This window comes from Pseudopodoces humilis, chromosome 13 (genome assembly GCF_049639895.1).
Source record: "Pseudopodoces humilis isolate 2021_Gansu_Grassland_sample_001 chromosome 13, ASM4963989v1, whole genome shotgun sequence".
In the NCBI taxonomy this organism is placed as follows: Eukaryota; Metazoa; Chordata; class Aves; order Passeriformes; family Paridae; genus Pseudopodoces; species Pseudopodoces humilis.
Genome location: NC_142212.1, coordinates 13,800,494 through 13,824,969, shown reverse-complemented (window position 1 = coordinate 13,824,969; position 24,476 = coordinate 13,800,494). Strand labels below are relative to the sequence as shown.

The window sequence follows — 24,476 nt, the reverse complement described above, 5'->3', positions numbered from 1 at the left end:
CTTAGTCTGTGTGTGGATTTTAAATAAACAGTATCTTCTAAGAGAGCTCTTTAGTATGTTTAAGCTTGTGTAAATTTCTCTGTATCAGAACATCTCAGCCATTGTTCTCACTGTTCCAATATGAGCCAGGTTTTTGGCAGATGTGTTTGCTAAGGGCCGGCTCTTCTGCACATTTTGCATTGTTTCATTGACAAGCACTCCGAATCTGACAGCAGATTTAACATACTAAACTTTAATTTTGAAAGCTAATCAAAACAGCTGATTATGAACAGGATTTGGTATAAAGAAGGACCATGTTGTGGTGTCTGCCAGCAAAGTTAAATTTGAGACATGGTCTCCTTGATGAAGATGGCTGGTAGGAACTGACCCAGATGTTCACAGCTAATTTTCAGTTGGACAAGATCAGTTTGTTGGACTGTGAGAGAACAGTGACCTGTGATGCCTGGTTTTTTAGGTTTGGATGCATGTTAAAAGTATCTCTGTTTCTGTTGCTCTTGTTCTGTTACAGCCTTTCTGTCCTTCTAGCTGTTCTATAGTAAAGGTTATCTGTTGATGACCAGCCTGCAGCATTAGTGTTTCAGTCTCTCTAGGATATTTGTCTGTATCTCAATTTATGTTTGAAGTAGCTTCTTTCCCTACTTTCCTTCCTTCCTTCCATCTCTCAGCAGTGCCATGTCTCTGTCTCCTGGCTCTGGAACTCTGACAGCCTTCTGTGCTTTCTTTACTCACTCTTTTGCTTCCTCAGTGTGCAAGGAAAGCTGCTTTTCCCCAACCAACCTCTTTCCTTCACTCAATACTTCTCTTTCTGCACATTACCTGTCCCTCAGAAACCTCTTCTTCCTTTACAATTCCCACTCTTTCTTTTCCCCCGTAATTTACCAGATTAAAATGGAACTTATCTCTCATGTCAAATGTTTTATCACATTATATCAAGTGGCATGAATTAAGAGTCAAATAATCTTACTGTGTACATCTACTAGCATGACCCATATCCACTGAGAATGCCTCATTCATGCACAGAGCACAGCAGTGCCTCCGCCGGGCTCGCTCGTGCTCGCTCCCGGGAGAGTTTGCAGCGTGAGCACCAGACGCAAATCACCCATCAAGCAGGCATGGGGAGAAAAAACAAAACATAAAACAAAAGACTGTCGCTTCCATCTGCAGCGGGCCTGCGAGTGCATTGCTCGTTTGTGTTGAAATTTATTCCACGAGCAGTTAAATTTCCAGAGCTCATCTGGACTGTTCTTTTCAATGCCCACACTGCCTTTTCCCTCATCCTTTCCCTATGATTCACAGTTGGTGTGTTTGTACCGATTTGGGCCATTATTTTCAATTTTCAAAAGGCTTTAATTAACACAAATATTGATTTCAGTTTGATCCACTCATACTTGGTTTTACCAAGCCGTATTTTAAACAAATCAACAGTTGACATGAACAAAAAAATGAAAGAGCAGCTACCTTGCTGGAAAGCAAAGAATGCAAAACCCTTCTTTCCCTCCCTGCCTACGTCAAGTCTCCCTGATCCATGTGGAATTAAATAATCAAGGATGGGGTTTTTACATTGCTCTGCCTGTTTTGACCTGCACTGGCTGCAGGTGGGAATTGCAGCATGTGGGAGCTGTTCCCATTTCTGTTCCCATCCCAGTGGGACAGGGTTGGGATCTAATGCTGCTGGCATGTTTGCATGTGTCTCATGTACGTGAGTGTGTGCCCATGAGCAGGGTGAGCTGTGGGGCGGTGGCTTTGCAAGGAGGGAATGGATTGTGCCAAACACTTGTCACCCAGAACTTGGAATTATGTTTTGAGCAGTCATGTGTTGTCTCTGTCAGGTTGCAGCAGAAGGAGCTGGCTCCTGTGGTCAGCAGCAGCACAGGGTTTACATGGGGGTCACCAGACCCCATTTAAGTTGGTGCTGGGTTCAGTCATGTTTGGGTGAAGCAAGTGCTTAACTCCATTATTGAGCTCAGACAGAGCCCTGCAGCCTTTCGCCCCTCTCACCTAACCCAGCAAAGCAGCATGGTCGTGGGGTCTTTTAAGCTCCTTTGGTCTTATTTTCCTAGGATGTTTTAGTTACTAACTACCTCTAATAAGAAGGAGAAGAGAAATAATCAGAAATGGTATTTATTATGCTAAGTTAGAGTTGGACCTGATTTTGTTCCCTCTTCCCCCAGCATGGCAGGGGAGAAATCCTCTTAGCTGCAGTTTCTCCAGGCAATGAGATTATTAACACTTTCACAGCCAGGTCCTCAGCTGCTTTAGTGCAGCGGTGCTGGCTTGCCCTGGTCAAATCTCGGTCCGGTTTAGGCTGTTGTATGACAATAGGGGCAGCAGTGGCAGCAAACAGCTTAAACCTGCCTGCAGGCAGGTCCTGGGCACCCAGTGGGGTCACAGTAAAGACACTCATGGTGTGGGGCTACATCCCTTTTCTGCACAGTCCTGAGCAGTACAGGACCAGAGGTGCACAGTACAAGGTTGTCAATTGCACGTTCTGTGGGGTTTGAGCTCCTGGGATATCTCTGATCCCTGCACTTCTCTGCGATCCTGCCCTGTGTTTCTATTTATTCCCCATTTTTTTCCTCCCAGGAGCAGCGGCTGCAGAGTGTGTTAGGACATGTCTCCAGAGAAGCTGGGTTAATATGTCTTTTCTTGGCATTTGCCATGATTTCTTAGCTCAGAAACCATCTCTCTTCCTCTGCATCGCCTGACTTGCTCGTGCCTGCAGAATAGGGCTCAGCTCTTTGGGAGATACTGGTGTTTGCGGCAGATTATTGTTATATTTCTGTGTGGTCTCTATGTTAATCCTCTTAATTCTGCAAATTAGTCAGGATGGGTTTTCCCCCCTCCCTGAAATAGAGTCATCTTAATTTTAAAAATCTGTATTCTTGGGATCATTGAATGAACAGATTGATCGTGGAGTTCTGCTGGTAATCAAAACCTAACTAGCTTTTTGGCAGTGCTGTTTACTGCAGAGTAACATGACTTATTTACTTGGCCTGGCTCACTAATTTGATAACATTTAACGCTAAAGCACTGTAATAAGGCCCATTGGTAGAGAGCAGTGGTAACAGAGGAGTTTCAGAATAGCGTTGTAGCATCCGCTCCCTGCACTCCTGTGCCTGCCTGGGTGCTTTGGGATTTAAACCCTGTGGTACTTTGCACATAATGCAGAAGGATGACAAACTCTGTGTGGTGCCTGATAGGAAGTAAAATATTATCACTTTTTGCCCGGAGAGGGGAGCAGAGTTGACATGCAGAATGGAACTTTTTATAGGAACAATGAGGCAGAAGCAGGTGGGTGTATCTTAAGCATGGGAAAATATCTTCAGAGTGATCTTGAGTCTTCAGACCAATCCTGCAAAATTCAGGTCCTCTTTGTCTTAGGTCACTCAGAATTTCATAGGATCAGAGTTTATACATCCATCATTTTATCTGAAGGCTGTGGGAGTTTTACTTGTGAGGGTTGTGCCCTTTGGCAGAATTTATTTGTAGATCCATGTATGTGTGCGGGTCTTTACAAACACCCTTAGATACTCACAGTATAGGTTTCAACCCGTCACGACATATGTGATCCAGAAAGTCTATGATTGACTAGTAGATAGTGTGAATGCCAACCTTTCTTCCACATAAATTGGTAAACACTAATGTAAAGTATAGGGTGACTATTTCCTCCCCAGCCACAGCGAGTGTCACATACACAAAAGGCTACTGAACATCGGGTGAGCTCCCCGAGATCCTGCGAATTCCAGCATCCTGATGCAGTCCCTGAATAGCGCAGATGGCATTTTTCTCTCTGATGATTAATTCAATATCTTACCGAAAAAAACAAAAACATGCTTTTGATATGAGGGATCAAAACACCAAGAGAAGCTCCTAAGATTGTGAGGACCTAAAAAAAAAAATTAATTTATTTTTTTCCTCCTTGTAGTTCTTGAAGACCCCAGCCTGAGTAGAAGATAAGGATTAAAACAGATGTGCTTAGTGGTAGTTCATCTGCTTAAATCTAGCAGTCTCTGAGATCAGTGATTAAAAAGCCATCTCTGACTTTGATGAAATCCACTGCAATGGTAATTCTGTGTCTCTGATCGCTGTCTTATGGGCCTCATGTCTGCCTAAACCGGACATAGAAAACATTTCACTGGAGATGATACACGGATTATATGGGTCAATTATACACTTAATCTGCCTTCTGGAGATTAAGTGTGCATGGATTGACCCTGCGTATTTGGCTTGTCCTTGGCAGTTATCAGATCAGGAAGGTTGCCTATACCAAAAAGTCTGGTAAGAACTTAATCACGCAGTGATACCGCCCGCCGAGGTGGCAGCAGCCACCGTGCTTTTTGCAGAAGGCAGTTTTACCACTTCACTGTCACTGGGAGCGTTCAGCTCCCTCGGTCTGTGTCACAGCCGGGATAGCAGACAGAGAATTCACTTCGGAAACAAGAAACGAGCCGGTTCTTCTCTGCAAGGCAGAAATGGCTCTTAGTCTTGATGGCAGGGTGGGATTAGCGGGGTCTGGCAGGTGTAGCGGGGAGGGCAGTGGGGACACCAGGGTTTGCTCTGCTCTCAGCTGTCCTCAGTGCAGAGGAACAGTCACTCCAGCACCTCCTATCAGCTAGAGGAGCCAGCATCTCCTTCCCACCACCTTCAGAGAGGCAAAAGCCCCTGGCTGAGGCTCCAGCATCGAGTTCTGTCCCTCAGGCTCAGCTGAGTTGGCCTTTTAGGAAGCCCCAGTGATATCCCCAGGCAGATATTGCATCTGGTGGATTTTGTTGGATTTTGGGTTTCTTCCCTCAACCAGGAGCCCCGCAGGAGTGCTGGGGACATGGTGCAGGACTGCATTCATATTTCCAAAGCAGGCTGCCCTTGCTGGTATCTGACTTCTAAATATCAGAGATAATAGAGATACAGGACACTGTGTGAGACTCAAGACTTCAGCAAAATCCGTATATACATTTCCAGGAGCCTGAGTAAGCATTTGCCAGTGGAAGATCCACAGGCATCTCAGCATATGTTTCAGTACCTACACGTTAGAGCCTGATAGCACACCTGAGTATATTGAAAAAATACAAAACAGCTAGATCAGTTAATTCAGCAAGTCCTCTGCAGACACTGAGGCATTAGCTTATTCTTAAAATCAAAGCTTCTGCCCTCAGTAGGGTTACTCACTTAAATTTTGGCAGCTCCTTCAAGGCATGCTTGCAGGATCATGGCATTTCTTGCTAGACCGTAAGCCTTGCACGGCACAATCAAATGCCAAAACGGAGCCCTTCCCATCCTCCCCTCTCCTTTCCCTGTTCAGTCTCAAAAGCCTGCTTGTGAGTCAGTGGAGCTGCACTGTGAGTTAGAATTATTCACAGGAGGCCGGGTTGCGGGATCAGGGGAAGAACGGATATCAGGCTGCGCGCAGGGCTCCCATCTCGTATCTGCTTGTAGCCACACTCACCGCTTTCTCTTAGACAGACAACAACCTGTTTCCCTCCCACGCAGCTAGACTGCTCATTAGGGCACTAACTCTCTCCCACTCCCATCCTGATATGGCCTCCACAGAGCTATTTCTTCTGCGTTGTTTTTTGCTTTTTTTTTTCTCTCCCCTTCCAGAGCGAGTTGTGAAATGCAGACAATTAGGCACACTGATCTCAAGGGAACACAGCTTACTTTTCCTTCCCTGTGCATCTTTGGAGGAGCTGGGGCCATGCAGCTTTTGCTGCCCTTTGCTGGCTTGGCAAGGCTCAGACCTGGACCTGGAACTGATCTCACTGCAAGACTTTTGCTGGGAAAAAACATAAAATTGTGGTGGCAGTTGTCAGTGTATCTTCTCGGGGATGAATTCTCTTTGTGCAGAGGGGCATAGAGTACACTGTGTCCTCTTGGACTCACACGGGAGTGGAGAGAGGAGCTTAGCACTGACACCACTCCTCGGAGCCAGCCCTTGTCCTCTGATATTTCCCTCTGTTAGCTTCACACGGCCCAGGCATGCACTGGGCACATGGCCTCCCGGCTCCCCCTCAGCAAGGCTTCTTTCCTGAAGTGCTCATTTAAGTAGGTTCCATTTAATTTATTTTAGGGAGAGTCTTAATAAAATAAATCCTAGATCTGTCACTGGATTTTACATGCTTGAAAGGGGTTTTTTCCCCTCCTAAATGTCTTTATCAGAACAGCTTTTCGTGTTCCAGTAGACATTTGGTTGAAGACAGTTAATTTGATTTCTTTTCCAGAGGAGATTTTCCATTAATCATTCTAAGAAGGCAGACTGATTGCTCCGTTACGTTAAGGTCAGCATAGGCTTGCTAACATCATCTGCACCGTGCTTTTGAGCATCAGAGATTTGTGTTTTGGGGCTGGCACTGAGCAGAAGATCATTTATTTCCTGGTAGATGTGAGTAGCCAGGGTTTTGGGGAAGCAGGAGCATGGAATCCTCCAGCCAGAGAGAGCCTTTTTCCGAGCAGCCTCTGACCAGGAGCTCTCTGCGGACGAGTTACACGGTGCACTCGGCCTTCCAGCTGAGTTTAAGAGGCTGTAGCTAATTGGGGCTGAGTCCCGTGGGTCAGCAGGGAGGAGAGCCTGGAGGTGGCTGGTGAGCCGCGGCTCATGGGGGTCCCAGCTGCGTCCAGGGGTGCGAGGAGCGTGGGAAGGGCCGGGACGCCCCGGTGCCCGCAGGTGTGCGGGGCTGACCCCAGCCCGTGGGTCGAGCCGGTGGCTTTGCTCCCTCCCTCCAGGCTCTGCAAAGAGCCTTTGCCCAAAGGAGCTCTCGGTGCACACAGGGGAGACAATGCGCGGACAATGACGGATTGTCTGATTTCCAGCAGCGCCTTCAATCCATCCTTTCCTTTTCTCCCCCTGCATCCCAGCCCCACACAATCGCTGCTCAGCCCGCGCCAGCCAGCGGTGCGTGCCAGATTAGCCGTCCCAGGTCATTTTGTTTCTCTTGATCTGCGGCTCTTTCCTTTCCTGGTGCTCCCTTAAGCCTCGCCCTGGATGTATGATATCAGCATTCAAAAATGCCTGGTGGGACTCGGGCACGGAGCGCGCTGTGTCCGGTGTTTAACCCCAGGAAGGACACCAGGAGAGCTGCTGCAGTCAGGACCGAGATGTCCAGGCAGCCTCTAGATACTTTTTTTGGAATATGCAGGCTTTAAAGGAAGCAGATAAAGTTTATCAAGTCCCACTTCATGACAGCTTCCAATTTAAACTGATAAACAAGTATAATGAAAGTATTCTCTAGCATGCATTGCTGTGCATCTTTCTGAACAAGTGTGCAGCCAGTTTTATCATCACTGCCTCACACTAACAGGGCTTTGGAATCAGGACAGAAAAATAGCAGTTGTGCAGATATTGTGTTTTACTAGGCTGCTTTATATAGAAACTCAGATTTTAACATGTCAACTTCATTTCTTTTTTGAAAAATGGAAATAAACAGAGAATATTTTATAGGTTAAAAATGTATTTGAGAACAAGCATCCGTACAGAAGTGGTTTTCTGTTTGTGTGCCATTATAGGTTTTTATGCAGAAGCTCTTTCATTTAGGAAAAGGGAGGTCTGCAAATTCCTGCAAAGCAGCAGGTTTTTGGGGATTTAATTTGGCAGTTCCTAGTGAATGCTGTGCACTTTGCAGAGCTGTATCTGCAGAGGAGAGAGAGCTCAGCACCCAGAGCCCACCTGGTGGTGTGCGCAGGCCCCCAGTCTGTGTGCAGGGATATGGGATGCTCCATGCCAGCACAGCCTGGATAGGCAGGGTCTCCCAGTTCAGGGGTTCATGTAGCCAGGACAGCCTTTACCTGTTACCTAAAGGGATCATTTCCTGGAGGTGTGTAATTCAGTGTATAAACAGGATTAGGACTGTCTCAGAGGGGAAATGAGGCACCTGCTGAGGCAGTCAGCCTCCAAACCCAACTGGTTTAAGTATGGGATGTCCCTGGTTTGAGGACATTGTGGATGGGAGAGGAATTTGGTTTAAGTATGGGATGTCCCTGGTTTGAGGACATTGTGGATGGGAGAGGAATTTGGGGCTTCCTTCCCAGATCACCATGAGCACCAACTCCTGTACCCCCTGCCATGGACAAGTTGTTTGCACAGGGGTCTCCCCTGCAGTTTTCTCTGCCTGCTGCCCTCCAACCGTGGAGGCACATGGCCTGGCAGGTCTGCCCTCCTCAGAGTGCAGCAGCACTCTGGAAGGATTCTGAGATGATCTATGCGTGGGCTGGCGTTGGTGTTTGCTCACAGCAAACCCCAGCAGATTGGGACCAGGATATCCCTGGCTGTAGGAAGAGAGGAGCCAGCACTGCAGTTACTTTTTCCATGAGATTCCCCCCAGGGCAGAAGGGGAGTCATTGTCACATTCACCCATCACTTCTGCCGGGGATGGGTGTATGCTTTTTGCTAGGCAGAGACTTTGGTGTCTGGCTAGCAGAGCAGACCACCCTGACACACAGATCAGGGCCACCTGAATGAGTACAAGGCATGATATCCTCAGCATCAGAATTGTTCCTTCCCCCTGAAGGAGCAGTAGTGTTGCAGATCCCTTTCTGGCTGTGTCCCTGCCGTGGGAAGCCTTTGCCTGTGTGCTGAGAGTGCACACATCGCCTACAAAGCCACTGAGGGTTGGCACAAACAAACCTGCACCCACCGTGGCCTGTGGAGTCACAGCTGCACAGGACAGGTGTAGGTGTTACTGGTTTGTGCAGCACCGAGAGCAGGGGCTATTAGGGATGAGCTTCTTGGGCATATGTGTTTGTTGTGGACCTTGGCCCCACCAACACAAAAGATATTGACCCTCCCTGTATTCTCTGAAAAGGAATTAAATTTTGGGTTAAGAGCAGGGAGAAATCTGCAGCAGGGAGCATGCAGGTGGGGCTGTGGCCCTTTGGCGAGCGGGGAATTTATCCCACCAGCACAAGCAGTACCCCCGGGAGCCCCGGCCTCCCTCCCATTAACACCTGTGGCACCGACCTGCGGAGCCCCGCCGGGTCCAACCTGCGGGCAATTCCGGGTGAGGCGGCAGCCTGAGCACACCCTGGAGCCGAGATCCCCGAGCAGTGGGTGCTCTCAGGTGCCATATGTACTGCAAAGAGCGTGCCGCACTTCCACGCGCTGGGGTCTGCGCTCCGCGTTCCTGCTGAATGCTCTTCCCCGTTGGAAGGCAGAGCTCTTACGCGATTCGAAGTTGTTTTGTGGTTTATTTTTGGGAAAAGGGGGGGGAGAAAAAAATAATGTAATTCGGTGATGCCATTTGCATCCTAGACAGATGATGAGTTGCTCTGGCTAGCAGCTTAACCCTATTAGGCAACGTTAGGGACTGTGACTTTATTAAATAATAATACAAATTATTTTCATATCAAGACCCTTTGACTTTGTAACTTCCTCGTATTGGTACGTTGTCAACAAGAATGAAATTTCGTAGTTAAGGAATATAAAATAGAGTAAAAGGCATCCAGAATTCACAGCTCTGGGGTGGATGTTGAAGAACACGCTGTGTGTACTTGCAGTGATAGCATTATAGTGGTACATAAAATACCAGGAAAAGAAGTACTTTTACTTCATCAGTAATAGCTCAGTGTGAGTGTGACCTAGGAGACTCCAGACTAATTCACAAGGCTCTGGTAGATCAAGGTCAAAATTTTATTTAAAAAAATAAAAAAAAAAGACCCCAAGGCTTCCAGGGATTTTTATCAAATTGCTAGTACTTTGCCCGATCTCTAGAATTTAATTTAACGTGGAATTTTATAGGGAGGTTTCATTCTGAAAATGAGGGTCATGTTGGCTGCTGTGAGGAGCACTCGCCCAGAGCCCTGCTGAGCACGGCTTACAGAGGCTTCGCTCACAGGGACGAGGTGCAGACATGGGGTCCCCAGTTTGGCAAGGGGGTCACGAATCCCAAACACTGACAGTTCATGCACGCAGTTCCTGAACACACCAAGGCAAAGACCCTGCAGAGGAGTTAAATTAGCACAGTGCAAACTGTCACCAAAACTTAGATTTGTTTTCTGAAAGATCCTTTCCAAAGGGTCTGAATTTGGGGGTGAATCACCTTTCTACCAGCAACCCAAGGGCTGCCTGAAGCCCTGCCAGTGCTCTGCCGTGTGCTCTGTGGAGCTGCACTGACAGACTTACTTTTGATGTTGGCTTTTCTTACCTAACTTAAAGAATTATGTGCCATAGAAAAGCTGCCTAATGACCGGACAGCATTGTTATCTGGCATGCAGCAGCATAGCAGGACGATAACTATTTATTTACTCTTTATGGATAATGTTCCGTTATTTTCTCGTCTTTGGCAATAGCAAGAGAGCATCTGATATATACAATATTGGTGTGTATCCAATTGTTTGTGAACATCCCAAGTTTTGAAACATGGTTGTGAGAGAGGAATATAAGCTTAAGCTTGAAAGGCTAAAAAGCAGAAAGCCCCACACGTAAATGCTATTATACACTTAATGAGGCAGGGTTTAAAAAAAAAAAAAAATCAGCCACACAAGTTGGTTTTATCAAAGAAAATGTATAAATAACAACCAGTGATTCAAAGTGCCTCACAAAAGGAAAAGCAGGGACGGGAAGCTAGCACTTCACTTGTGGCATTCAGATAATAGTATTTACTACACTAATCTTTTGGGCTTAGCAATTGACAATCAATATATTATTATCAACAAGCGTTAATGCAAACAAAAAGCTTCTATTTCTTTTTTTAACTGTGTTCCCCTAAGTCCCTTAAATTTAATTAAAACCAGACAGCTCTCCTTCTAGTACAAATTAGAGTTAAAATCATATTAAATATTTGTTCCACGGGAAAACAAAAGTGTCAGCTTGTGCTACCAGGTTTAGCTGTTTCTTTTTTTCTCCTTTTTTTTTTTTTTTTTACACACAGAGGGGGAAAAAAAAAAATACCAGCTACTCAAAGTTAAAATAAAGTCTCTCTCCCTCCCTCCCCGTCTCCCAAGACTACTGTCTATAACATGTTGTTCCTTATAGAAAGTGGGATATGGTGGCATTTGCTTGATTAACTTGCTCGACAAAAGTGACAGCTGCTGTGGGTGCATGTAGCTAAGCTGCACAGCGCAGTTCCGCCTTTGTACATCTGTCAGCAAAAAAGGAGGAATAAAGAGTGAAAAGAGACAAATTGGTCCCAAAAGGCAATCCATTCAACTCAGGAGGTTTGCTCTATTCAAGCACTCGCTGGGAATCTCAAGTGCTAGGTAGCTTATTCAATTTCATTCATTCTTTAGAATGAGCCCTCAAGTGTTTAATTTCTTATTCTGTTGAATAAAAGGGGAGCTTTTTTTTTATTGGAAGCATTAATTGTAAGACTAGCTGATCAATGCCTGCAATATTAACTCATTGCTTATTTTATGGTTAGCTGTGTGCTCCGAGAGCCGCAGCCACTAAACTTATTTCTGTAACATGGGCAATGTCACACCAATTTCTGTTCTTCTGGAAAACCTGGGCACTCACGGCAATGTCGTTCTCAGTGCCCTGAGCCTTGTGCCCTGCCCGGCTTGGGGGAATGATCCAAATCCTTGGCAGGTGTAAATCCAAAGAGTCGCTGGGTCATTATTGGTGCCACCCATGGCTGCGGCCAGGACACGACCGAGCCAGATGCTCTTTGCCTGGGGGTTCAGCCCTGAGCCCACTGCAGGTTTGGCCCTCTGTGCTGGAGGAGGTTTTATAGCTCCAAATGCTGAGCTGCCCTTGGGTGATTCTTTGCTCCCCAGTGAAGGGCAGGGCAGGGGAGCCCATCGGCTGGGCTCTGTGGAGTAATACCCAGAGCAGCAGCAAAGAGAGTGACAAATGGATGGGATGGGGTTTGCTGCCTGGGCAGGTCTCTGCTTGCCATTCCTTCTTCATTGTGTGGCAGAAGGTCCATCTCAGTCTCCTCACTGACACTGGGGACCAGAATGATGTTTGTGCTTGAGTGACTGTGGCTCTTCACCCACCTTGGCTCTGCCACCTCCTCCTCCAGGGCCACCTATGTTAACTCAAGCATTTCAGACACATTTGTGTCACCTGTCTCTGCTATGCCCTCTCTCTCAGCCTGGGACACAGCTGCATATCTTCTGCAGCAACACAAAACTCAGGTTTCCAGAACAGCCTGAAACACAGCTGGGCTCAGCTCTGCCAGCCTGGCCAAGACTTTGCTAGCAGTGCTTGGGAGCAGGCTGAGTCACGCTCCATGCTACCAGTGTCCACATCCATCCACATCCGGCATCCCAGCAGAGCTGGCCTTTGGAAAAGGGATTGCATAAGCTGCTGTGTATGTTCATGCTGGGAACATCTCTTTATTTCTGATAGACAGGAGTAGATTGCATTTACTGTGAGGCCCTGTGCTTTGGGCTTGCCATCTTTACCAAGTTTTTGGAGCAGCAATGACTGCCGGGAACCAACAGTGAAAGAAATGTTGAGGGAAGGTGGAGAGGAGCACTTTGGTGGCCACAGAAGACTGAATGGACAAGAATGATCCTTCCATGACTGCCACAGGGCAATCTGGGCTTTGGGTTGCAGGGCTGAAGCCATTTCTGGTGTACAATCCTGGCTGTGCTAGTGAGCACACCAAGAGTGAAGGAAGGACCGTGGTGCCTGTGGCTGGCAGGCTGCTCCTGAAGAGTTCCCACTCTCCATGCAAGTCCTCCTCCAACACTGGCAGCTGTGTGCACAGGGCTGGTCCCCAGACAGCATGTCCCTGTGCTGCTGTGGCTGCATCCCTGCCTTCCCTGTGGAGATGACACCTGCTCAGGGGAGGTGGCTGCCGTGAATACATGTGACAACGCCGAATACCCAATTTGATCTCAGGGCCACCCAGGACTGGGATGGACACGGCTCTGTCAGCTGTCACCTACTGTCAGCAGTTGTAAATCATCACAGCCCCACTGTGCCTTCCACCAGCTGAGCTTCTGGCCCATTGGATAGGGATGCAAATGCCAGAAACAAAGAGTTGGTAATTTTATCTATATTTTTTTTTTTCCTGGCTGATCAAATTGCTTTGAGCTGTTGCCTGAGAGCAGGTTCAGTTTTCCTTTGGGAAGACTCACAGTCAGCCTCTTCCTTTCTCCCTTCCCACCTCTGTGGTCCCCTCACTTTGTGCTGGCTGGCTCAGGGATGCTGTGGTGGCGTCTGCCCAGCATCCAGTTCCTCGTCTTTGAAACACCTTGAATTCAAGGGTTCATTTCAAAGCTGCCTTTCAGCAGCTTCAAAACAAGCCCATGTCCTGGACAAAGAGAGGGAGCCAGCCAGCATTCGGAGCCTCTTTGTGCAGTGTGTGTCACAGTTTTAAATAGATTTGCCCTGCTTGGATTGGTTCTGGTTGGAAAGCGAGTACTGAAATGAGAGGTCATAGGGGAGAGTTACTATGGTAATTGAGTAGTATCACCAGTAGTTTTGCTCTTATGAGCATTAAAGCACATAATAATAGACAAACAACAGTGGTTAAAGCAAGCAGGTAGGATTACTATGTTCTTTTGTCAGAAGTATATAATGTCTTGTAGTCAGTTTTAAAGACTTCTCAACCCCAAATCCACCCAGCAGTCACCTGCTGAGTAATTTTGTATGCCTAATCTCTAGCCCTTAACTACAAGCTTTCTGCTAATTTGAGGCAAATGGGTATTTTTGACACTAAATAGGGCAGTAAAGAATCCCTGACCTAGAAAAACTCTGTTCCAAGGCACTGAGAGCAGAAAAATATTCTTTCAGCATCCTTGTGAGACCTTTGGAATGACATAAAATAGCTTTGACTAAACTGTGCTGCAGCCTTCGATTAATGGTTTGCAGAAACTTGCTGAACATCCCTACTACAACTTCCCCCATAAAACTTGTCACTTCAGATTGCCATCAGCCACCACAACAATAATCATTTCATGCCTATTGCTAATTGCAAGCACAGCTGAGGCTCAGCAGGGTGCTCTTGCACAGTCCCAGGCCTTTATACCAGCCTCAATCTGTTGTATGGCACTTGTTCACACACAAAAAAACTACCAGTAAAGGCAGAAAGAGGCAGAGTCACAGGTTCCTTGTAATCCCTCTGCTACCCTGCTGACAACCCAGCCCTATAAGCATTCCTGGTTTTGTCCCACTCTTTACAAAAGCTGAAGTGACCTTAAGCTACTAGTATGTAAGCTTTTGAATGAAGAATACAGCTCCTTCAGGTGCCTTAAGAAGCAGTGTTGCATCTGGCTTACGAGATTCTGTTTGCAGCACTCCTGGGGTGAGCTGTGGCTTCCTGTAACATGTAAAATATGAGTGTGAACTGAAGGTTCATGGCAAGGAACAGGAGGTCATGCTTCCATTCAGCTCACACCAAAGAGAACGGGGGTTTGCAGATGTTCCTGGGTGTGTGTAATGACACCACCTCCCAGAAAGCACAGGAACCCAGCACAGGGCTGGGTTTTGATAAAATGTGCCACATTCAGTGTGCTACTTGCAGATTTATTCATACCAATTTCTACAATTTATGTATTCAGAGACAAACTTGCTATTTCAGGAACTTATTGATCATGTTTTTGCATTCAAAAAAAAAAAAAAATTAAGGCACAGGGCTGGGGAAAAAGGAAGCTTATTGCTCAAGCTGGTTGGGGTGTTGGATCAGTATCCATAGAAGTGCACCTCTTGTAATGCTCCAGCTCCTCTAATGCCCATCCTGGTGCATCCCAGGTGGCCCATGGCCCATCTCATCTACCCAGCCTAGCACCCAGCAATGAAGGTTGCTGTGAAAGACAGGAGAACAGGAAAACAAACCTGAAAGAGGGATCAAATGCTTTTCTGTACAAATACAGTACCTGCTTGCAGTGTCTGGGCTCTGGCAGTGTGTTTCCTCTGCTGGGGCTGTCTCATGGTGTGCAGCCATGGGGGTTTGCCTCTGCTAGAGCCCTGCTCCCTTCCCTGCTGACATCCTGCTGGATGAGTGGTACCCACCATGTGTCCAAGAGGATGCAGGCTCCACAGCCTGTCCTCGCCCTGTGCCCCAGACTGAGTGTAAATTGTGCCCTAGGCGGGGGACAGGGTTGCCAGCAGCACCAGTAATGTGTGTGTACTGCAGTGAGTTACATGTGGGGTTTTGTCCATGGGCCTGGGCCATCAGTGAGGTCTATTTGTTCTTTACAACCAGGCATGAGGACTTTTTAGCAGAAAATATATTTATGGTATTTGGTGTGCTCATGCCACAGCTGTGCTGTGGCTCCAGAAATGTGCCTGAAATGTGTTGCAAACCCCTTGGCAGAGCCCCAAAGTTCAGTATTTGGCCTCTGGCCTCTGCACTTTGTCTTTGGGGACAAGCCACAAGGCTGGAGCTGGATCCCCAAGGGGACCCTGTGTCCCCAGCATGAACCCCACTGCCCCTGAGGGAATGGCAGACCCCCTTGGGGAAAGCAAGGTGGCCAGTGTCCCCACAGGACCACTCTGTGCTCTTTTGTCTGAGGTGAATACGTTTCTGTTTAGGAGCATTTGGCTTTTTTGTTGTTTTTTTAATAATATAGTCATATGCAAATGTTATCTTCTTTGGTAGGTTAGTCATGAATCAGAGGGCTTATGCGTCTTATAGCACATCAACACTAGCGATAGCTAAAGGGAACATTTAATTTATGGGCTAACTTATTTTTATGAATATGCAGGGCTTAAATTCAGCAGTTGGTGTGTGCTCTATGAAGTGACGTGACGGTTTTGTGTATCAAGATCAATGAATTAGACTTTGTCTTTTTCTCATAAAGCAGAAAGTCTTAGGAGTAAGTTGGCTTTGAGAAAGAGAGCTCCTTTCATGCAGCCGAGCGCTACGCCTGGCTGAGCCCTTGTCAGCCGCTGCTCAAGAGGAGAGGGGTGCAATTCACATTTGGTTCCAAGGAGTTTGCACTTCCCCAGAACCCAGAGTGTTAAAGTGCCCTCCAGAAACATAGAAAAACATTTAATTTTGCTTACTCTGAAGGTCTTGCAGCAGTAAAGTCACCTTGCCAATAACCTCCAGGCAGAGGTTATAATTTCTGTTTGGGATCACAGAGCCATGTGGGCGTGTGTGGTGTGGGACAGACAGAAATGGCAGGACCTGCCCCTGTCAGGGACTTCTCATCTCATGTAGAGTTGACACAAGTACCCAGCAGATGAAGGGAGATGTAGGGAGGTGGCAGGGGAAGGGAGAGGGTGTGTGTGTGCAACACACAGTTGTGCTGTTCTTCTGGGGGTTTTGATCTGAAGAGGTGGCAGAAGGGGAAGGAGGTGTTTGGCTGACCTGGGCATCCATGTACCAGCACAGTCCTGGATCAGAGCTAGTGTCACCCAAGAGCATGACTCAGTTAAGCACTGATTGCAGAAAAGCAGCTTTATGAACATTAACATTTTCTCTGTTTTGTCCACGTGGGTGTGCAGCATTTCATGGGAACCCAGGCAGATCCCCCAGTGACAGCAGTTGCTCTGTGCCACTCAGCCACCAGCTGGCTGCTGGCTGTCTTGGGTCAAGGTACCTGGGACCCCAAGGGGATACCCAGGGACACTCTGACTTCTCAGACTAGTCTGAGGGATTGGAAGGTATGAAGCCCACCAGACCTTCATGTCTCCTATGCTCATCAGGTCCACACCAGCTGCCCAGATTGCTTCACTCACTGTTCAGCCTGTCACAGGACCCCAGGTGACAGCTGAGAGCTCCTGCTTGCCAGTCTCAATTAGTCTCATCCAAGCTCTTGCCAGGTTTCTGGCCTGGAGATGAAGGCTCAGCAGAATCTCTGTCACAAGTTGCACAAGGTGTGAGCACTGAGCATGAGGTCACCACATGCCATTTCTTCGGTGACTTTTTCATCTCCTTATTTCCTCCATTTTTTAAAGAGGTGGTGTAGAAGTTAAAGCAGAGGAACATCTTTGGAGTTGGGGGAAAACTGTTCCCTGTGCAGCTCCCGGGTGTTGAGCACACATTTTTGTGGTGCAGGGCTGTTTTAGATCAGACTCATTTGTTTGCTTTGGTGAGCTGTATGCCACCTTGTGGGTGCCGGTGTCAAAGGATGGAGGGTAACAAATCAGTGGCCTCAGTTTTGCAGTTACAGAATGTTCAGTTGTCTCTGTTCCCCTGCTGCTCCAGCGGGACAAGGGCATGTTCTGTGTCAGAGACCCCCGACCTGAGGGGGCAGCAAGACCTGACTTGGACTGGTGTGAGGTTTTAGGCTCGTTGGGAGGCAGCTGCATTCCAGACTAATTTGGATGGTGCTCTATCAGGATTTTCATAAACTGGTCTGGTGGGGTTTCTTTAGTATTTTAGCCGGTTCTAGATTACTTGCATCTGGTCTGCAGTACGGGATTTGATCTCTGCATGTAAGAGAGATCACAAGAAGGGTGCAACTGTGCATACAGAGGTGTAATGGGTTTTTGCCTGCTTTATAACCACCCCTTGTGCTGAGCACCATGGAGAGATTTTGTGGTTCCCCACCCACCCCTCAGCCCTTGCTTTTCCTCCTCTCAAGGGCTCGCTGCTCATCTGTGTGGCATCAGACGTGCAGGACTCTGATCCACAGCCCACCAGAGCCTTCCTGCACTGCGGGAGTGGCAGGCTGCTGCCACACTGCTGCGAGCCTTTTTCACAGACTACAGCACAATTTCAGCCCCTGGAGGGGCCCTGTGAGTTCAGCAGCTTGAAACAAGCTGATTTCTTTGCTGCTTTTCCATCTTTCATAACTATCAGGGTGAAACCAGAGCATTTCCCACACAGCCTGGGCAGGCACCTGTAGTTGCTCAGACCAGCATGAGGTGCTTTCCCCTCAGCCAAACCTTGCCCCGCATGAGCCTCCCCTCCACTCACCCTCGGGGACCCAGACTCATCCTGTGGCTGTTGAGGATTGAATTTGAAGATGGTAAGTAACCTGAGTGTGGGACTGACATCCTTAAAGGGAGGACTGTGCTCTCACTGTGGGGGAAACAGGTTAAAACATGGCTCGAGCCAAACAGACATCACTGCTGCCAAGTGCCATCAATGGCAAAATCAGATTACGAAACCTTGCGGTGCTACTGGTGGCCATTACCCTCCTAATAAGTTTGTTGTTGTTGTTGTTGTTGTTGTTAAAATTTTCAAGCTCATGCATGGAAATTCTGTGTAAGAGCAGATGCCTGTCTCCCCTCTCAGTCTGTGGCCCCCAGGAGCGGGCTGGCAGGTGGCAGAGGTGGGTGTGGGGGGTGCTGGGGGCACAGGTGTCAGTGGCTGCTGGAGAAATCGTGTCTCTCTTGCAGCAATGGTACACCAGCTCCATGAGTGTCGTGTGCACCTGGCTGACAGACCGCATGGACCTGCAGCTCCACATCTACCAACTGAAAACTCTCATTAGGATAGTAAAGGTGAGCACCCAGGGTGTGCCCAGGGCCCCTCGCTGTCGTGTCTGTCTGCCTGCATCTGTGTGGCACCTGCTTTAGGCAAACTGTCACCGGCAGATAAATTAAGGATTTGTTAAAATTCTTTACAAGAATTAAGATGTCTGTGTCTATGGCAGGTAGCACTGGATAAACAGGAGCTTTAAATGCACAGGGATGTAAAATACAGGTGTAGAAATAAGAACAAAGTAACTCCTTGCATTAAAAACAAAAACCAAACTCTCTTGCTATTTGACCTTACTTGTACAGTAAGTGCACCAAAATAAGCCTTTTTGTGGAAAAAACCACCAGTGATCTCTGGTGTTAAAATGGGTTAAATCGACCCAAAAGTTTTTAATGCTGTTTTGCTAGAAACATTTAAGCCCAGCTATGGGTTGTGATTATTGTCGAAATGCAAATGAGGTTGTTCTCATAGTTAATTGAAGTTGTTTCTTTTACAATGGGTGTATATAATCAGCTCTAAGAGATCACAAAGGTGAGATAACATACCCTGAAAGTAGCATTTTTTTTCCTTAAGTGCACGTGTATGTGTATATGTGTGTGTGTGCGTGCCTTGGACTAATGATAATTATTTCAGTGTGAAATCACAGTGGTTTACATGAAATAATAAGATCACAGAAGGGGGTAAATATATTTTTGATCATTTTAGGTTCTATCTAATGCTTTTTGGTCTCGTATTTTATAATGTTTATGGTCTTGTGTGCAGTGAACACATTGAAGGCATGAATAAATTAAAACTGAAATGCATTAAATGTGCTTTTCATAACTGAAAACAACAGGCACAGACAGATTATTCCTGCTTGTCAGCTAGCTGAGGAAAGCTTTTTTCCTTGTGCTTTATTTATACCAATATTACATTCAGAAGCAGCTATAACAAACCCAAGGACTTTCTGAAATAGCAGAACAGTAAATAGTTTCTATGCAGAGCACAGAGCAGAATTAAATGAACAACGAGACCAGAGTTTTATCTCACAGAGTTGAGAAGTTTTTAAACATAAATTCAAATAAGAGATGTTAATTGTAATATCAAGGGAAGTATGAGAACCATGGAAATACAATTTCAGATTGAGGTGAAGAAAGGGAGATTTAAGAAACATGTGCCCTGTGCTTATATTTATATATCAATAATTTCGTCCAGTATCCTGGACTTAGTTTATTTAATCCCTATACTGCAGGTAGGATTGTTTAATATGGAGCATTCCGGGAATGTGTAATCGTGTCTGTGGGTACTGGGGATAAGCATCCTGCTGCTTGAAGAGAAATAACTGACATTAGAGGCAGGATGAACACATCCAGGAGCAAGGGAAGTTAGTTGGATCAGAGCCCTTTTATTGCTTTGATGTCTTTTTAGACACCAGCCCACCCTACTCAAAGCTCCCCTGAGCTGCTTTGAAGCTGCCCAGCCCACAAAGGCAGGGCTGGGGTCACAGAGCTGTAATTTGTTGCCCAAGGCGCCCTAAAGGGAGCTCTGCCACGCCAGAGTGGTGGCCAGCAGGGATGTCCCTGTGGCCTCTGTGCTTCCCAGGTGATGCAAAATGTCCCCAGGGCTGGATTTCCCAGCCTCTCCCATTAGTGGCCCCAGGGGCACAGGTGGGCTCCTGCAGGGGAGCTGGTGTTGGCCCTGACCTCTCTCTGTCTCTACTCTAGAAAACGTACCGAGATTTCCGATTGCAAGGCGTGCTGGACTCCACCCTGAACAGCAAAACCTACGAGACCATCCGGAACCGGCTGACGGTAGAGGAGGCCACGGCATCGGTCAGTGAGGGCGGGGGGCTCCAGGGAATCACCATGAAGGACAGTGATGAGGAGGATGAAGAGGACGACTAGGGAAGCTGGAGCACTGGCTGGGGGTCGCCTGGTATCCGTGCATGTACCTCGTCTTTAACTCAGTTAGCCACATTAGGAATTTTTATGTCAGCTCTAAATGCCCATGAGAAGTTTACCAATACAAATGCCATGTTAGCTGTGTGGTAATAAGATTAGCACCTCTCTTTGATTCATCAGTTTCCTAATTTCATATCTATATGTTCATAAGCAATATGGAGCACCATTGTTTAATACTGTTAATGGAAAAACTACATAGAAAACATCCTAGGTGTGTCCCTGTTATTAAAGTTTAAACAATGCTTCATTAATGTACTGTATATACATTGATGGTAAATTGTTGTGAAGATGAGTGACTCGAGTCCTTTCATTTCTTTCTCTTCTGTGGATGCCAAGTGCTTAAAATTAATTAAAAAAACAGCTTTGTTTTTAAAAGAAAAACCAGGCAATTACAAATGATTTTTTTGTTCTCTCTCTGTTCATTTAAAAACCAGAAAACAAACAAACCCAGACAGCCGTTTGAATCATTCTGCATCCTTGTTAATGTACCAGGCTCTTCCCTTCAATATGCAGTTAACTCCATAAAGACTACATCCCAAAGGATTAGTCATTCTAATTGCCACACCAGATTAATCCTATCATTATGGATATATCATGCCACATTACAAGTCCAAAGCAGTTGTTTTATGTTGACGTTTGCTCCTCTAAATGTTACATTTTTGTTTAAATTTCAAATAACCGTGTATGTACAAAGACAACTTTAATTACAATCTTAGACTCTACAAATGTGTTTATAATAATATATTGAATATTTATTTCAGTAGATTGTAACCATAATTTACAATTCCTCTGTTTCACAATGGTTTTTATATATGTCATGTACATTGCATTTTGACCAGTAACTGCATGTCCATCAGTTCCTTCTCCAGAGCTTTTACTTTCTGTGTAAAATAGTGATCCATCTTGCTTTTTTTGCCTTATACAAGCCGACAGTTGTAAAAGTGTGAGAACTGTGGCTTCTCAATAAATAACTATTCAGATGTCCTAATAATAAATTATGGAGTCTTTTTATGTCTGCCTTAGAAAAAAAAACCAAACCAAGCTGAGATGTAAGAGCCCCAACCTCACAGAATAAAGGCATTTTCTTTTCTCATGGGTGTTCTTTAGTTTATTAATTAAGAAGATGGTTTCCTGATTTGCTCCCCAGGTCAGGATTGGGAGCACACTGTCTATACCCCAGGTACAAGGGCATTTCTGTATGACTGCCACAGCTGTTTCCACTGTTACCTGCACTAGTTACCTCACTTGTTACTGTTACCTCACCTGTCCTGTGATTTGTCCCTCAACATCTAAATGACATCTGCTCTGGTTCAGCCCCTGTTTTTATATGGCCATCAGCTTTACCCAACACCTCCCTTCGAAAGGTCTCAGTTTGTTCTTTAACTTCTCCCAAAGCAGCCAACTGCAGCAGCACTTAGACACACAGGGCAGAGACAAACCCTGAGCTGAAATTAAATAAAAGTCTGGTTTGATGGAAAACATGTTTAATGGAAGCACACTTGAACTAGCTGCCCAGAGAGGTCATGGGTACCCCATCCCTGAAAATGTTCAATGTCAGGGGCTCTGAGCAGCCTGGTTTAGTGGAAGGTGTCCCTGCCCATGGCAGGGGGTTGGAACTAGATCATCTTTAAGGTCCTTTCCACCCCAATCCATTCTGTGATTCTCTGTTAGGCTCAGAGATTTCTGAGAGGTTTTGCAGTCCCTCCCTCCTATCAGTCAATTCACACCAGAACTGATTCCTGTAGCCCAGGTCTCAGTCATTTGAGAGAGCAGAAGAACTGATGTGCTTTAACCCCAAACACAACAACCTGCTGCCAGCCTGGGGAACCAGGACAAATGTTCACCCCTCACAAATACATGGGCAAATGGAAAAACATCCTACCTAGATGAGCTCTCCTGACATAATGAACAATTAAACTAAACCATCTTCCAGAGCCCAAAAGACATGAGACCCACCCTGGACATATGGGAGGAGATTGGGACCTCTGGAACTGCCTGTGAAGGGGGTGTTGAGTCCCAGACTGGTCTGGGTTATGGAGCCTGGAGCATATTCATCTGCAGTGCTGGATTTTTGGGTCCCTTCCCTCTGTGTCAGAGTTTAGCATTTGCTGTGGGGGTGCTGTGCAGTCACACCTGGCTAGCCACACCCTACACATTCAGCATCCACTTTTCCCAGGTGTCCTGGGAACACCACCCCCTTGGAACAGGGGCATTAGCAGGGGCTTCACTTTAGGAGTGAGTGGTAGATGCACACATTTAGCACCATTTACATGTTGAGAAGTCATCTGATGCACCAGAATAATGAATTTTGAACCCTAACTGTAGCCCAGGAGAGTTGATTTTTGACTTGCTCTATGCTGCTGGTAGAGGGAAGCACATTGCCAGAAAAAGCTGCTCCTGAGGACTTAGGCAGGAATATGGCTTTGTGACCACTGACACAGGAAGCTTTACCCTCTTCTTACCCACCCTTCATATGTGCAGCTACTTGGCCCTGAGTCCTCAGAGGAACTGAGGGGTAGTAGTTGAGTGTTCAAGTCATACTCAGTCTATCAAAACCAGTTCAGATGCCTCTGCAGGTCTGTCACTGGCATGCGCACAAAAATATTTATTCCTTGACCTCATTATGCTTGGAGCCTTCAATCCCACCCTGAAGTCCTCCCAGGACTTCCCTGACAAAGCAAGTCTCACAAGATATAAGGCAAAGAACAAACTGCAAGCACCACCTGGTCCTTTCTTTCCAGAGGGCTGAGACCCACTTGAGACCCACACACATACTGCTGCACACGTGTGTTCATGCCCTCTTTATCCTCTCCCTCAGCTGTGACAAATATTTATGTGAAGGACAGCAGCTCCAAGAGGAAGTCCTAGGAAAGCCTTGCTGGGGTGGTCACCAGGCTGGTAGCAAAGAGCACTGAAGGACATAGAAATTTATAGCTCTGCTGGCAGTCAGGCAGAGCAGAGCTGGAGAAACAGCTTGATTCTGCTCTGGAAATGTCTCCCTTTTTTTTTTTTTTAAACACAAAATATTTATTGGGTAAAAACACAGCCCACTTCCACCTGCCACCTTTCAAAATAGTGAGCCCTGCTCAGTTTTTTGAATGAGAGAGTGTGGGTGCAGCCTTCAGGAGATGCTCCTTGGCTGAGCGTTGCTAACGCACGTCGGTGCCTCCCTGAGACAGCAGTGGTTGGACACCCTCGAGTGAGTGCCTCTGTCACGAGCAGTGACCCTATGGCCTGTGACAGATTTTTGTGTTCTCAAACCCCAGAAAAGCATCCCGGAAATTCCACAGCCCTGAGGCTTGACCACAGAAGAGGGCTCACTATTTTGAAGGCATTTGGACCCAAAAGATGAGCTTCAAGCTTATGTACTTCAGTGTAAGCAGAGAGATCTTGCATACAGCGTTGCTGCAAAGCAGGATTTAACCTCCCACTCCACAGCCTGCAGCTTGTGGCTAAGCAAAGGAATGCACTGCACCCTGATCCCCACTGCCTTTAACCCTGCATGTGACCAGGGGGGTGCTGGCAGCCCAAGCCTCTCCTAAATGGGTTCTGCACTGTGGTACCAGGAGTGGGAAGAGCCACCTTGGGTCAATCCTGCAGAAATGTTAAATCCAGTATGGTTTAGTTTTGCCTGAAAAATATCAGTCTGGGTTGAAATCCCTCCTGGCCACAGACTGCAGTCTGGATAGGGCTCAGCTCCTGCAGAGCAAAGCAACACCTTGGGCAGCACCCAAAAGAGCTTGTGGATAGATGAGAGCACTGGCCAAGGTGCCTGAGGAATGCAAAGATCTGCTGCTGGCTCACTTCAGCCCATTGCTGTGATGGAACAAGCTCCCACAGTCAAAGGACTTTCTGCCAGTACAACCACACCTAGATGAAGAATCTGCCTGCACAGTTATGTCAGTCAGTTTTGGGAAAAGAGGAAAATTTCATTCTTCTGCCAGCAAAATTTTAAATGATAGATCAGGCCAAAACTTCTCTCATATTTACAGGGAAGTCCAGCGAAAATATCCTTTTTTTGACAGACTTACTTAAAGCATGTGGCATGGACACTGAAAATGCTATCAACTATTTGACTGACAAGTGTCAGCAGCTGTTCATCCAATTTGTTTTATATTTCACCAACTAACAGATTCTTTTCCCTCTGCTGTAATGCATGTCTTCTGGCCCATAGGCATCTTAGAAATTGCTTTTCTGCCTTTCTAGTGACCAAAACGTCAAAAATATTAGAAGACAATTTGTGTTCAGAAGCATAAACAGGCACGCAACAAAGCAAAGATGA

At 46.6% G+C, this 24,476-nt stretch overlaps 1 protein-coding gene across 20 annotated transcripts in view; it reads left to right on the top strand.

The window, feature by feature from the left end:
* The window catches only part of CADPS (calcium dependent secretion activator), a 206,247-nt gene extending 184,960 nt beyond the window's left edge, over window positions 1–21,287 (top strand). For all 20 annotated transcript variants that reach the window (XM_088061708.1, XM_088061707.1, XM_088061702.1 and 17 more), the window contains 2 exons: window positions 18,173–18,277; window positions 19,958–21,287. In XM_088061708.1, the coding sequence (XP_087917834.1) occupies window positions 18,173–18,277; window positions 19,958–20,137 (285 nt within the window). In that variant the 3' untranslated portion in view covers window positions 20,138–21,287. The remainder of the gene's footprint in view (window positions 1–18,172; window positions 18,278–19,957) is intronic.
* Window positions 21,288–24,476: the final 3,189 nt, after the last annotated feature.